Source organism: Dipodomys merriami, unplaced genomic scaffold, assembly GCF_024711535.1.
Source record: "Dipodomys merriami isolate MVZ:Mamm:240054 unplaced genomic scaffold, mDipMer1.0.p SCAF_29, whole genome shotgun sequence".
Lineage (NCBI taxonomy): Eukaryota > Metazoa > Chordata > Mammalia > Rodentia > Heteromyidae > Dipodomys > Dipodomys merriami.
Genome location: NW_027204381.1, coordinates 19038980 through 19053600, shown reverse-complemented (window position 1 = coordinate 19053600; position 14621 = coordinate 19038980). Strand labels below are relative to the sequence as shown.

The 14621-nt window shown below is 45.7% G+C and overlaps 1 protein-coding gene across 10 annotated transcripts in view; it reads right to left on the bottom strand.

Moving 5' to 3' along the window:
- Positions 1 to 14621, bottom strand: part of Cep164 (centrosomal protein 164) — a 62245-nt gene that overhangs the window by 25748 nt on the left and 21876 nt on the right. For 8 of the 10 annotated variants that reach the window (XR_011375804.1, XM_070038552.1, XM_070038554.1 and 5 more), the window contains 4 exons: positions 12474 to 12629; positions 11938 to 12072; positions 9907 to 9984; positions 673 to 1065 (listed from right to left, as the gene is read on the bottom strand). Coding sequence is in view for 9 of the 10 variants with exons in the window: in XM_070038552.1 (XP_069894653.1) it covers positions 673 to 1065; positions 9907 to 9984; positions 11938 to 12072; positions 12474 to 12629 (762 nt within the window). In the remaining variant the exon portion in view is untranslated. The remainder of the gene's footprint in view (positions 1 to 672; positions 1066 to 9906; positions 9985 to 11937; positions 12073 to 12473; positions 12630 to 14621) is intronic. The other 2 variants (XM_070038555.1, XM_070038557.1) reach the window with 2 other exon arrangements.

The following is a 14621-nucleotide window of genomic DNA, read 5'->3' as shown; positions in this document are numbered from 1 at the left end:
TCACGGTCTACCTAGAAGAACAAGATTAAGGGTAGGAAAGTTGACAATGCTGAAGGCTCTTCACTTAGATCTACTTCTGTCCACCTTGTTTACTGGTCTTGCCTTGGAAAAGCACCACTTTCATGTTCTGTGAAGGTCCAGAAAGAAACACAGAAACAGATATAAGGAATCTTCCTATAACCTAAGCTATCTAAGCTGGAGCAGAACACTCCCAACTGTAGTAACCTTCACCCTTTCCTACATATAGGCATATACGCATGCATGAGCACACACACACACACACACACAAACATATACACACCTCCTTATAAGAACTTATACTAGAGCAAACCAAGTCTAGAAGAAGAAAGCAGAGGTAGGGAAAGGGAAGAGGAAGTAGGAGAAGAGAGTCATGAAAATCCTAGGAGGGGGCCACAGTAAAGCAGGTTTCTACTCTGAATTTCCAGTGCCAGCAGGTTTTCAGTTTCATTCAAGGTTTTACAGCCTGCTGGGTCTGGGCGTATTTGTCACAATTAAAGGTTCTGGCTGATGCTGACAGCCCAGTGTAGAACCTGCAAATAAATGGAAGTCCCTGACTCAGTAATAAAGACGTGAAGCTAGGAAGCTGTACAGGGCTGGAAAGAGCAACAGAGGGTGACAATCGGCAAGAGCCCGAGGGACACAATAACATACCTCACTGGCATCAGATCTGCTCTCTTTCATGCCAGAAGCCTCCTTCTTGGCCTCCTTCACTGCCTCTTCCCTCTTGGAACCCTCCTCTCCTGTATCTACCAAATCTTCCAGTGGCTTCTTTTTAGAAGGCAGGCTTTTTAGAGCAGGCTGGTCCTCCCCATGCTTTGTTCCAGAGACCACTGGACTCATGGGAGCCCTAAGATCAGTCTTCTCATCCTCTTCTTTTTCTGGGGGCCAAGGACTCCCTCTTTCCTTTTGCTCAATGCCATCAGCAACGCTCAGGCTGCTGTCTGCACCTTGGCTGAAGAGGTTGCCAGGAGAGGGGGGCCTGGCAATGTCTGGGTCAAGAGAAACATCCTTCTTCTCCTCTGGCTGGCTTGATCTTGGAGAGTCCTGGGGAAGAACAGGCCATATCAGAAAGGAAGGCACAAGGGTTGCAGGAGAGGATTTTAACAACATGCTACAACACACAGTGCTATTTGTGTTTGAGTTCTGACCTCAGTGGTTTTCTAATACCCAAACGGCTTTTTAAAACACAGTTCCTACACATATACATGCATACACATGCATACATAGTCTAGATCTACTGATTCAGAATTCTGCTGGTGATGCCCATACACCGGCTGAGCCCCTATCCACTGCTGAGCCTGAAAACCACTGCAACTCTGTCCTCTCTCTCATGTCCTCCAGTAATCAATCTATCTCATTCCAACATTAGCCAGATCGTAAGATTGCACACTTATTTATTATGCCAATATTTATTGAAAGATGAAAATGGACAATAGGTGAGAGAAAGGTGGAAAAGTCTAAAATTTCTTTTTTTATTTTTCACAGGCAGCAGGGGAAAATGAAGAGGGTGTGCTTCGCTCCAAAGCCTGCCTATACAAGCTCATCACTGGCAACCCTGCGGACAGCATTCTCTGTGCAGAACTGTGGATCTGAGTCCTCTGAGAAGCAGATGCTGGGATGGAGTTGGATATTCAAAAGGGTTATTAGGGAGAGGCCTAGGGCAGATAACGGAGGCAGAGAGAACTTTCAGGACACAACACATATCTGTGTCTATGATAGACAGGAGGAAGCCAGTATAACACAGTCTAGGAAAAGTACTGGCCAGTTCAGTGTAATTCCCAAGCCATCAGAGAAGTCTCTTTTCAGTCATAAAACACTCTCATTTCTGAGGGGGGAAGGGGCAGGGGTGGTCATGGAGCTTGAACTCAGGGCCTGGGTGCTCTTCCTGAGCACCTTTGCTCAAGACTAGTGCTCTACACTTTGAGCCACAGCTCCACTTCCAGTTTTCTGGTGGTTAATTAGAGATAAGAGTCTCATGGACTTTCTTGCTTTGAACCACAGTCCTCAGGTCTCAGCCTCCTAAGTAGCTAAGATTACCTGTGTGAGCCTCTAGTGCCCGGTGACCCTCCTTTCTGGAAGAACCACTGTCTGGGCATCAGCCAGTAGCTGGCAAGCTCTAAGCCATGTTCAGGAGAGAGAGAGAGAGAGAGAGAGAGAGAGTGTCTGTGTGTCTGTGTGTGTCTGTGTGTCTGTGTGTGTCTGTGTGTCTGTGTGTGTCTGTGTGTGTCTGTGTGTGTCTGTCTGTGTGTGTCTGTGTATGTCTGTGTGTGTCTATGTGTATGTCTGTGTCTGTGTCTTGTGTGTTGGTATTAGGACTTGAACTCAGTCCTGGGTGCTTTCCCTTAACTTTTCCACTGAAAACTAACACACTACCACTTGAGACACATCTCCACTTCAGGCTTTTTGGTGGTTAAATAGAAGTAAATCTTATGGACTTTCCTGTTCGGGATTAGCTTTGAACCATGATCCTCAGATCTCAGCCTCCTGAGTAGCTGGGAATACAGGCATGAGCCCTGGCTCTCAGCTCAGTAGGATCTTTTGAAAGGAGATCTGAGCAGGACACTTTGCCAGTGGCCACACCCTGTTTCTTATACACAGACTGTACTCTAAAGACTAGTAAAAATCTAAGGATGCTTTTGCTTGAATTCTTTAAAGTTGACCAAAATAGAAACAGAAAATCTTCTCTTGGAAATAGAGCCAGTGATCTCTCTTGGGCTCAGGCTGAGAAGCCTTCCCCACAGAAAACATCTGTGCTTAACAACACTTAGGCTGTCAGGCTGAACAACTTCTGATGAGGAATTTTCAAGACTTCTTGATTCCCTATCCTAAAAACTCAAACAAGAAGCATGATTAATGCAATGGTTTGGATCTGGAATGGCCCTGAAAGGCCTGAGTTTTGGATGATTGGTGCCTGGGGTGGCACTATTAGGAAGGACAGAACTTTTTCGGAAGTGAGACCTCATCTTTAGGTTATTGTGAGCATTCCCTTAAAGGGGATTGCAGTACCTTAGTCCCTTCCTTTCTTCACTCCTGGATACAATGTAAGTTATTTTACTCTACCATACATTCACACCAGGATGTGCAGCCTCATCCCAGGCCCAAAACAGCGTGGCCAAATCAATCATGGATGTGCACTTCCGAAACTGTAAGCCAAATTTAACCTTTTTGGTTGTTGTTAAATTCTTTCAGTTATTTCATTATAGTGGCAGAAAACCAGCTATCACAACTAAAGAGAGGAAAGGTCAAAGGAGACACCCAAAATATGGAATCTACTGATGCTCTCTGATAAAGTATCTGTGAAGGCCAAAGACATGGTCATTGCCTGAAGGTCTGGCGGCTTACCTACAAGCTAACCAACCATCAAGGATGGTGGAGACAGTAAAGCAGCATGGTTTAGAGTCAGCTTTGGAGACAGAATGCCTAAGCTTAGATCTTAGCTCTATATTTGCAGATGCAGAGATGCAGAAAAAGCTCCTAACAGTAGGCAGATTATTTCACTTCTCTGTGCTTCAGTTTCTTCCTCTTAAATACAAGGATCTAAGTCGTATCTGCCTCACAGGGATGCTTGGAAGATTAAATGAACGAGCACTAAGTTAGCATTCAGTGGAACTGTGCCTGGTATGCTGTCAGTGTCTCATAAATGTTAACCCATGTTTAATGATGAGACTCCCTCATTCATCCACTCAGCACCATCTATGGGCAGAACACCACCTTGAGGAAACTAAGTATGACCAGACATAGATTATGCCCTCAGGGAACTGAGCCAACATTGAGAAAAGTGAAATGTTCCAGATGGGTCTTGTTATGAGCCTTGACTGCCCAAAGCAAAGAAGCACTAGAGACAGGGATGGCAATATCACTAGCTCCAAGACTGACTCTGGAAGAAAAGCAGAGGTGGGAGTAGCAGAGGCAGGGACCGCCTAGTGCCACCTCCCTGCATCCCAAGCTCAAACGGAGTAAATATGCTGCGATCACTGAGCAAAGAAGCTTCTATCCTTTAGACAAGCAGCTTCCAGCTCTGGCCAGGCCTCAGCCCCACGCCCGCAGCAACAGGCAGCACTCAGCAGGAGCTCCACACCTGGTCTCCAAGGAGAAGGTGAAAGATTCTTGGGGTGGGCAAGGGGTGTCTAGCTAGCCACACTCCTCACTTAGCAAGGAGGGACAATCTCACCTGGCCAAGTGCATGCTGGGCCAAGATTAAGGAAGGCTTTCTTGCTTGAAGCTGGGATTGAAGCTTGTCCCCCCAAAAACACTAACTAGCAAGAGACCTTGGATCAGGAGGCAAGAAAAGATGTCAGACCCCCAGACAGTACCTCGTGCCTCCTGGACAAAGTCCACGCCTCTTCACTTGATGCAAGGCATTGCCTGCAAGCTGCTCAGAGCTCATTTCCAGCCATACCCTACACACACACACACACACAGACACACAGACACACAGACACACAGACACACACACACACACACACACACACACACACACACACACACACACACACACACACACACACACAGTCTTCTGCTGCGGATAAATGGTATTTAATGTCAAGAATGTGTTATGGAGCTGGGAGCTGGGAGCTCACACCTGTAATCCTAGCTACTCAGGAGGCTGAGATCTGAGAATTATGGTTCAAAGCCAGCCCAGGCAGGAAAGTCTGTGAGACAATTAATCACCAGAAAACTGGAAGTGGCACTGTGGCTCAAGTGGTAGCGTGCTAGCCTTAAAATGAAGAGCTCAGGGACAGTCCCCAGGCCCAGAGTTCAAGCCTCAAGACCAACAAAGAAACAAATAATATGTTATATACATTGTTGTTTTGGGGTTTTTGGGGGGGAGGAGTAATTTGTTTTTTTGGTGCTGGTTCTGGGGCTTGAACTCAGGGCCTGGACGCTGTCCCTGAGTTATTTTTCTCAAGGCTAGTGTTCTACCACTTGAGTCACAGCTCCACTTTTGGCTTTTTATTGGTTAATTAAGAATAAGAGTCTCATGGACTTTCCTACCTAGGCTGAGGCTGGGTTCGAACTGTGATCTTCAGATCTCAGCCTCCTGAGTAGCTAGGCTTACAGACAAGAGCCATCAGCACCCGGATCACAGTTTTTTTTTTAATCGATTAATTTGATACAACTGAGGGCCTTGCATATATAAGCATGTACTCTACCACTGAATCAAATCCCCAGCCTTTAAAATAAAATCTCTCTCCACCCCACTTCTCTCCTAACAAACTGAAACTGGTCCCCACAGATCACTGGCTCTTCCAGTCCTTCTTGATTCCTGGGGCAGAGTCTTCCCCATCCTCTGCCATAATAGCTATATTACAATTGCTGGTATCCTTGTCTGTTTCCCTCAACAGATTAGCACCCTCTTGTGCTCAAGACCTGGCACATAACAGGGTAAAGTCTTATTGGCTAAACATTTTTAAAAGGATGAGCATGTAGTGTAGATGTAAAGTTGAGGCTTCCCATTTCTGCCAAAAGGCAATGTAATATTTATGCATCAAAGTCATACAGAGATTAGGCTATTGATTAAGGTGATTTTGAAAGGAAAAATAGCTTAACAAACTTCAACTATTCATTAACTATTCAAAATGATGAAAAAAAAAAACAAGTAGCCCATCAAAACAGTGGATGGATATCAGTGGGTTTGAGTGTGACTCCATGATAGAACACTGTCTAGTATGTCCAAAGCCCTAGATTTGAGCTCCAATACTGCAGAAGAAAAAAGAAAAAAATCAAAAACCTGAGAAAACATTAATCTGGTAACATTACATTATCAGATTATAAAAATCTTTGCTCAGCCAGCTGTTCGTGGCTCAGGCCTGTGATCCTAACTACTCAGAAGGCTGAGATCTGAGGATGGCAGTTCAAAGCCAGCCCAGTCAAGAAAGTCCATTGAGACTCGTATCTCCAATTAACCACCAGAAAACCAGAAATTGCACTGTGGCTCAAAGTGGTATAGTGCTAGCCTTGAGCAAAAGAGCTCAGGGACAGCACCCCAGCCCCAAGTTCAAGTCCCACAACTGACAAAAAAAAAAAAAAAATCTTTGCTCCAGTCTATTCAACTCTCAAGTATAAATCTTCAAAAGATTTTTAGCTTGGTACACCATTTGTTGGTAGAATATATACTTAGCATGTAACAACAAGGCACTGGGTTTGATCCTCAACACCCTCCAAAACAGACTTTTCACATCACAGGATTGACCTTAGTCTGCCTGCCTAAATATGTTGTTTAAAAATGGTTATTATTCCTTGGGGAAGGGAGGGAAGGAGGGGATGGTAGGGAGAAAACAATGGAGGGGGTAACAATGTTCAAGAGGAAGTGTACTCATTACCCCACTCATGTAACTGTAACCCTCTGTATAGAATCTTTACAATAAAAAAATTTAAAAAAAAAATGGTTATTATTAAAATAAACAACTGTACTTTCTGCACAAATGTAGACTAATTTCAGTGATGAGTCTAAGTCACGGGAGACAAACACTGACTACAGACCATTCACAAATGGACATGAAGCATCACATCGGACTCCATGCTTGTCTGTCACCCAAACCCAAAGCCTGAAGCCCCCAACCAGCATCCACACTCAGGCATCACAGCCTCCCATCCCAGGCTCAGTGGGAACCCAGCTTCATCCTGGGCCTGTCCATGTTCACATTCCTCTGTCTCCTGCCACAGCCCAAGCTGTAAGACTTTACCATCTGCACAAAGAGTATGTGCGGAGGAGTCTGTAAGAACCATCCCATAAATATGAATATTTAACATTCCCCAAAAGCCATGAGCGCTCCAGGTTCATGGCCATCTGTACCCCCTACCAGGACAACAGACAGGGCTCCTATGATCCTTACAGCACTGGGGGGGGGGCGCAGTAGTAGCATTAACCCTGCTCCGGGAAGACCTCCACCAAGACAAACATCAGTCTGATTTATTTTCCAAGTCTCATACTCATCCAGTTGGTCTCAATTCTTTACACAGCTCCCTGGTATAGTTCACGCTTCCAATCACACTGACATCATCCTGTGATTGCTAAGCCCTTGCTCCTCCCTCCTCCATCCAGCTGATGGGCTTTCTTCAGCACCACATGGCCATACACACTGCCTGCTTACCACTCCTCTACCTCCCCCATTCACTCACCTTTCCCTGTTGGTTTGTAATAGACGAGAAATGGATCTGACACCAGCAGAGGGAGAAGGAAACAGAGCTGTATTTTTGCCATCCTACTGCCCTCTCATGGAATCCTGTGCAAAGTGACTGCTCAGTGAAACAGGGGGAAAGCAAACCCATGAAGGAGAGCTGTCATGGGCTGCCTGCGATGGCCAGGGGCAAGGGAAGGTGGACAGCCCAGAGCCAAGGACTATAAGCTGAGATGAAAGCCATTCCGAAGGACAAGGACCACATAGGGGTAGCTTTGCCTGTCTAGAGCCCCTCATTCATCCCCATCACTAATCTCCCAACAGAAAAGTTTTATTTCTGCCTAATTCCTCCATAGCAATCCAAACACTCCATGTGGTGAAAAGAAATGAATTTGCTGTATGCTAGAGACTGGGATGAGAGACACTGTGAACCACCTCACCGTGGTGCCAAAGAGATCAAGGGATGGGAAGGGGAAACAAAGGAGGAGGTTGCAATGCTTGATAAGAAATGTACTCATTATCTTGCCCATGTAATTGTAACCCCTCTGTACAGTATTTTCACAATAAAAAATAAAAATAAAAATAAAAAAATAGTTTAAAAGCTCCCAGTCCCCCCAAAAAGCACCTATCATTAAAGAGAAAGTTTTAGAATCCAAGACATGTCAAAGAAGTATCTTTTTTGTGGACATTTGAAACTCATTATGAAGTAAAAGTCTGCCCAAAGTCAGAGTGAACCATGACCAATCTACACTGGAATCTTCAACCCACCAGCTGATAGCAGTACCAACTATCTACTCAACCCAGAAACTGAGAAAGACAAAGGAAGGGGAAAAAAAGCCTCACAATCTGCCTAGATACCATTCACCTCACCCCAGTATAGCTCATTTATTCATTTCCTCAATTGCTGAACAAAATATACCAAAGCACTTCCTATGTTCTAGGTCACTGGGCTAGGTGTTAAGACATACAGACATGAATGAGGCAGAATCCACCCTCAACTTGCTGAGTCTCTAGGAAATGCAAGACTTCCTTCCTGACACTCCTACCCAAGTTCATCTTCCCAGGCACAAACCTAATCAATTCCTTTTTATTCCATCAATCTGTCTATATTGATTAGTGGTAGGTGATAAGAAAACAAAGCTATCGCATCAGAGAACTAGGAAACCAAATACATTCAGAGTGTGTGGGGGTGGAGGGGTCGGTTTTTGGGACTTGAACTAAGGGCCTTATGTTCTTGCTTGGCTTCTTTGCTCAAGGCTGGTGTTCCACTTCTGGTCTTTTGCTGGTTAACTGGAGTTAAGAGTCTACAGATTTGTCTGCTCAAGCTGGTTTTGAACCACAATCCCCAGATGTCAACCTCTAAGTAGCTAGGATTACAGGTGTGAACCATCAGCACCTGACTCCAAGCACACTAAATTCTTTTTTTTTTTTTGGGGGGGGGGGCACACGCGGGTCCGGTCGTGGGGCCCAAACTCTGGGCCTGGGTGCTGTCCCTCAGCTCTTCAGCTCAAGGCTAGCACTCTACCACTTGAGCCACAGCGCCATTTCCGGCTTTTTTCTTTTTGCTTATGTGGTGCTGAGGAATCGAACCCAGGGCCTCATGCATGCAAGGCAAGCGCTCTACCACTGAGCCACCTTCCCAGCCCCCACACTAAATTCTTTACCCCAGACCAGGCCCCAATCAGAAGGAAGAGTTTCAAAGTAAGAATGTATCAGGTGGATGATACAGATGGGACATTTAGGGGGGAAAAGTACCCTATTTGTTAGAAAATGCTGAAGTCACAATCAAAACATATCTGATACGCGCACACATGCACGCACACACTAGAATCAGACTAGACAAAAAACATATAGTAGGGAATGTTCCTTTCCAAATACAAAGACAAACAGTTATTTCAACACCAAGATGAGTTTTACTGTTCTTTATAGAGAACAGTCTGAGCCAGGCGCTGGTGGCTCATGCCCGTAATCCTAGCTACTCAAGAGGCTGAGATCTGAGGATCGTAGTTCAAAGCCAGCAGGAAAGTCTGTGAGACACTCATGTCCAATTAACAACTAGAAAACTGGAAGTGGCATGGCACTGTGGCTCAAAGTGGTAGGCACTAGCCTTGAGTAAAAAAGCTCAGGGACAGTGCCCAGGACCTGAGTTCAAGCCTCATTTTACACACACACACACACACACACACACACACACACACACACACACACACACACACACACACACACACACACACACACACACACACACACACACACACACACACACACACACACACACACACACACACACACACACACACGAACATTCTGATGACAGTAGAAAACAGACCACCATATTTCAGTCCTTGAACTTTTGTTCAAGCTGTTCATTTGCTATATTATTCCCTTATATCCTCCAAATCTAAAACTTAGCTGCCTTTCAAGACACAGGCCAAATGTCATCTCCAACAGGTTTCCCTAAAGTCCAGACAACAAATTTCTTCCCCTAAAGTCTACGAGACTTTATAATCTGAGCAGGCAGGAAGCATATCCCATTTACACTCATGTGACCTATAGCACTTAGCAAAGAGCTCCATGTGGGAACTTTCCATAATAAATGGTTATCTGATACATAAATAAACCAAAATATGCTCCAAACTCCAGAAATCCTGATCAAGACTAGACAAAATGCTTTTCTTTCCAAATATGCCTCCTACTGATAAGAAAGGCCTAGAAGGAAGGAGGGGCACACTGATATGTGTTTATCAACAAGCTCAGGTCTCACCTCATAGGCAAAGTTATCCCCCAGGGCCTCAAGGTCCACGTGCAGATTCTTAAGAAGCTCGCTGGGACTTCGGGCACTCTGGAAACAAGCGGTTACAAGTAGTTAAGTTTGAGCCAGGCGTGGGTGGCTCACGCCTGTAATCCTAGCTACTCAGGAGGCTGAGATCTGAGGATCCAGGTTCAAAGCCAGCCCTGGCAGGAGAGACCGTGAGACTCCTGTCTCCAATAAACCACTAGAAAACCAGAAGTGGCGCTGTAGCTCAAGTGGTAGAGCGCTCGCCTTAGCTGAAGAGCTGAGGGACAGCGCCCAGGCCCAGAGTTCAAGCCCCACAACCGCCAAAAAAAAAAAAAAAAAAAGACAAGTAGTTAAGTTTGGAAGTGGCGCTGTGACTCAAGCAGTAGAGCGCTCTCCTTGAACTGAAGAGCTGAGAGACAGTGCCCAAGCCCAGAGTTCAAGCCCCACGACCGACAAAAAAGCAAGTAGTTAAGTTCAAGGGGATTGGTCAGCCCAGGTGAGGGCCTGCAGAGGGAGGAGAGGGTAGGGCTGAGCTAACAGGTAGTATCCAGGCAAGGTCTCAGAGGACTCCAGGGAAGGTCCTCTACTAAGAAGGCCTCACCAGCGTGCACAATGCTTTGTGCCAGCCAGCTCCTGTTGGTTCTACTTTCCGGATCAGACCTAGCAGGCATATAGACCAATCAAGAAAGGAGGCTGTCATCTGGAAATCCATTTTTTACCTTTTTTTTTTTTTTTTTTTTGACAGTACTGAGATTTGAACTCAGAGTGCTAAGCCAGCACTCTACAACTTGAGCTGGTCCCTTTTTGTACTGGTATCCTCAAGAAAGGGTCTTAACTTTTTGCCCAGGTAAGCCTGGACTTCAATCCTCCTAATTGGGCTTTCCTTTGTCTCTAGGATGACAAGCTTGTCTACTGCACCCAAATAACAGGTGCGTGCCACTAGACTTAGTCTTGACTGAAATGGCATGTTGCAAACTCTGATGCTGTGATCCTCCAAGGCCCACCTCCCAGGTGTGCCTACCATACTCACTCATTTTTACTTTAAAATAGCATCATGCACTTGACAAGAAATGAGTGGAAAAGCAAAATATGTATACACTGGAGTATCATTTAACCTTCAAAAGTAATGAAATTCTAATACGTGCTATAACGTGAACCTTGTAAATATACTAAGTGAAAGATGCCAGATACAAGAAGAAAAATATTGTTTATGTTGGTGCTGATAAGACATCTCTCAAACAGGCAAATTCACAGACTAGATTAGAAATCACCAGAGACTGGAAAGAGCTACCATTGAATGGATATAGCTTCTATTTGGAATTATGAATAAGTTCTAAAAACTGATAGCAGTGATAGTAGCACAACATTATTAGTTTTTAACACCTTTGAACTGTACACTTAAAAATGGTTAAAGTGAACCAGGTGGGTGTCTCAGGCCTGTAATCCTAGCTACTCAGGGGGGCTAAGATCTGAGGATCATGGTTTGAAGACAGCCCAGGTAGGAAAGTCTGTAAGAGTCTTATTTCCAATTAACCACCAAAAAAAGAAGTGGAACTGTGGCTCAAGTGGTAGAGCACTATTTTAAGCAAAAAGGTTCAGAGATGGTGCCCAGACCCTGAGTTCAAGCCTCAGGACTGTCACAAAAAAAATAACTGTTAAAATGACTGGGTGCTGATAGTTCATGCCTGTAATCCTAGTTACTCAGAAAGCTGATCTCTTAAGGCTCCAGATTCAAAACCAGCCCAGACAGAAAAGTCCATGAGACTTTTATCTCCAATTCACCAGCAAAAAGCCAGAAATGGAGATATGGCTCAAATGGCAGAGAGCCAGCCTTGAGTAAAAACATAAAGCAAATACACAAGACCCTTAATTCAAGTCCCAGTACTAGAACACACACACACACACACACACACACACACACACACACACACACACACACACAAACACACACACACACACACACACACACACACAGCACAGAGCATGTACAGACCAGGGAGAGGACTTGAACATTACCTGGTTGTCACTTTCCCCTTCATCCTCCTCATTGGTCTCCTCCCCTAAGGCCAAGAGGTTGAGAGCATTCTTGTCCTGATGGATGGTGCCCAAGAGACCCCTTGCACAAGCAGAAGTCTTAAGAGGCTGTGGAGGCTCCAAAAGAGAGAAGGAACATGTAAGAACTCATCAGGAAGCCCTTCCCAATAACCCTGGAATGACTCCCCCACTTCCTTTCTTGATGGCTCCCAACCAAGTCCCGCCCAACCCATGAAACTGAACAGGGACCCCCCGCTCACAACATTGACTCCCTCCTCCAACTCCCACTGCCTGGGCTATGTGGGAGGGAACAGGAGCAGTACATCCCTATGGCACCACAGTCCACCTTTCCCTGCCCAGAGTCCACATCCAGCACCACAGAGGCAGGACTCTTCTCCTGAACTAGATTATGAACTCAAAGACCCAGTTTAGGCTCTGTTTCTCCTCAATGGATCATTCAGTGTGGCACAAAGGCAGCTCTGCAACTAAACACACTGCCCAGCAGAAAAAGTACTCACCAGGGTGAGTTCTCCAAGCTGGCCAGACTCAGTTGCGCTACCTGGGCTCATGCTTTGAGATCCAAGTACAGCAGAGGGAGGGACATCCGCATGACCTCGTAAAGGCCCCAGGCCCCAAAGAGGAACATGCACTGGGGCTAAGGAGGAACCCAGGGCCTGGGCGACAGAAAACATTTTGTTACAAACCCCAGATACCATGTGACTCTGAAAATGTTGGAGACAGATATAAAAATAAAACATCTAAATCTTGCCCGCTCATATTTAAACCGCCTCCACTTGGAGGCTGCTAATGAAACACAACATCCAGAAATTACCATTGTACCAACTGTGTGAGAAATCACATCTCTCGGATGCCATCTCACATAAACAGTTCTCTCACATCTGGCAGATGCTGCATGGGTTCTGTTCTCCTTCCAGAAGCCATACAGAAGTATGCGGGAAGGAAAGGCAGACATAAAACCCTCAGCTACCAGAAGAAATTTCAATAGATAATGTTTAAAACTGATGTATCAAGAAAAAGCAGCCTCAGCATATGATTGCCAAAGATGGAAGTAAACACCAGGAAAAAAGGGGAGGCTTCTGAGGAGGGCGGCGCTGCACACCGAGGACTGCTCCTCTTTATTGTATACCTGTCAGTAGCTTTGACTTCAACTATGGGCATGTCTGCCTTTAATCAAAGTAAGTAACTGTGAAAAGTATGCTTGAGCAACAAAAAGAACTCTTCCCCCTCTACTGATGAGGAAAGGGGCTAGAAGGTCTCTTGCCCAGGGGAAGGGGCCGCAGTGGACTGACCAGGTCTTCTCTTCTCTCTTCTCAGGAGGGCCATGCAAAGGCTCCGTACTAGTGAGGAAGGAGAGGGAAAGGGGGACCAGGATGGGGTCAGAAGGTGTGAAACCCCAGTTTACTAATCCACTAGGGTACCTGCTATGCCCTGAGGTTTGCAGAGCTGCTCCAGTCAGATGAAAGCAAGGGACCTTTGAGAGTCAGGGTCAAGAGTCAGGGCCATGTCAATATTATGGCATTCATACTGTGATCATCTGGGCTTAACAGAAATAAGAGGCTAGGATAGCATCCTGGGGTCAATTTATGAAAAGCTCTTCAAAATTCTTTTTCTCAAATTTAAAATGCATAGAACAAAGCAAAAATGCCATTCCTAGCTGAGTGCCGGTGGCTCACACCTGTAATCCTAGCTACTCAGGAGGCTCAGATCTATGGATCACAGTGTGAAGCCAGCACAGACAGAAAAGTCCATGAGACTCTTATCTCCAATAAACAACTCAAAAAAGGCTGGAAGTGTCGCTGTGGCTCAAGTGGTAGAGCGCTAGCCTTGAGCACAAAGAGGCTCAGGGAGAGAGCTCAGGTCCTGAGTTCAAGCCCCAAGACAGAAAAGAAAAAAAAAATCTAATTCCACAGGGACTGAAGAGAGAAGATGGAAATCTTTGTTCAAGTCAGCCATCTTCTCCACCACAGCCTAACCTAGGGGCCAGGCCACCAGGCAGGCCCCAGAGAAGCTTGCTTCTGCACAGGGAGGGCATCAAAGGCACCTGGCATCAGGTAGCTCATGCCATAAGCTATTCAGGAGTCTGAGATCTGAGGATTGTGGTTTGAAGCCAGCCTAAGCAGGAAAGTCTGTGAGTCTCTTATCTCCAATTAATCACCAAAAAAGAAAAGTAGAGCTGTGGCTCACTCAGTAGAGCACTAGCCTTTAGCCTAAAAAGCTCAGAAATAGCACCCATACCCTCCTGACTTCAAGCCCCAGGACCCACTACCCCTACCCCCCCATACACACACACATGTATACACACAAACGCTCAGTTGAAAGAAAGGGGAGATGAGCCCCACTCCTGAACCTGTGCAGATTCCTCATCATCTGGCCTGTTGCAGAAAAGGCACTGACGGACAACTGAGAAAGGCTTGAGCACCAGCCACTGGCGCGACGTCTCATTTTACTCTCACAACAACCTGAGGTGGGTAAGGTCGTCAAGAGTCCAAAGTCACAGAGTCACAGAGGGGCAGTGATGGAAGTGAGCCCTGGGTTATCGTACTTCATGCTGCCTTCTGAATGCAGCAGGATGAAAAGCCAAAAAAAAAAAAAGCTTCTTTGAGTGAACTGCAAGCCAACAGCCTGCTCCTCCCATCTTCAGCCCG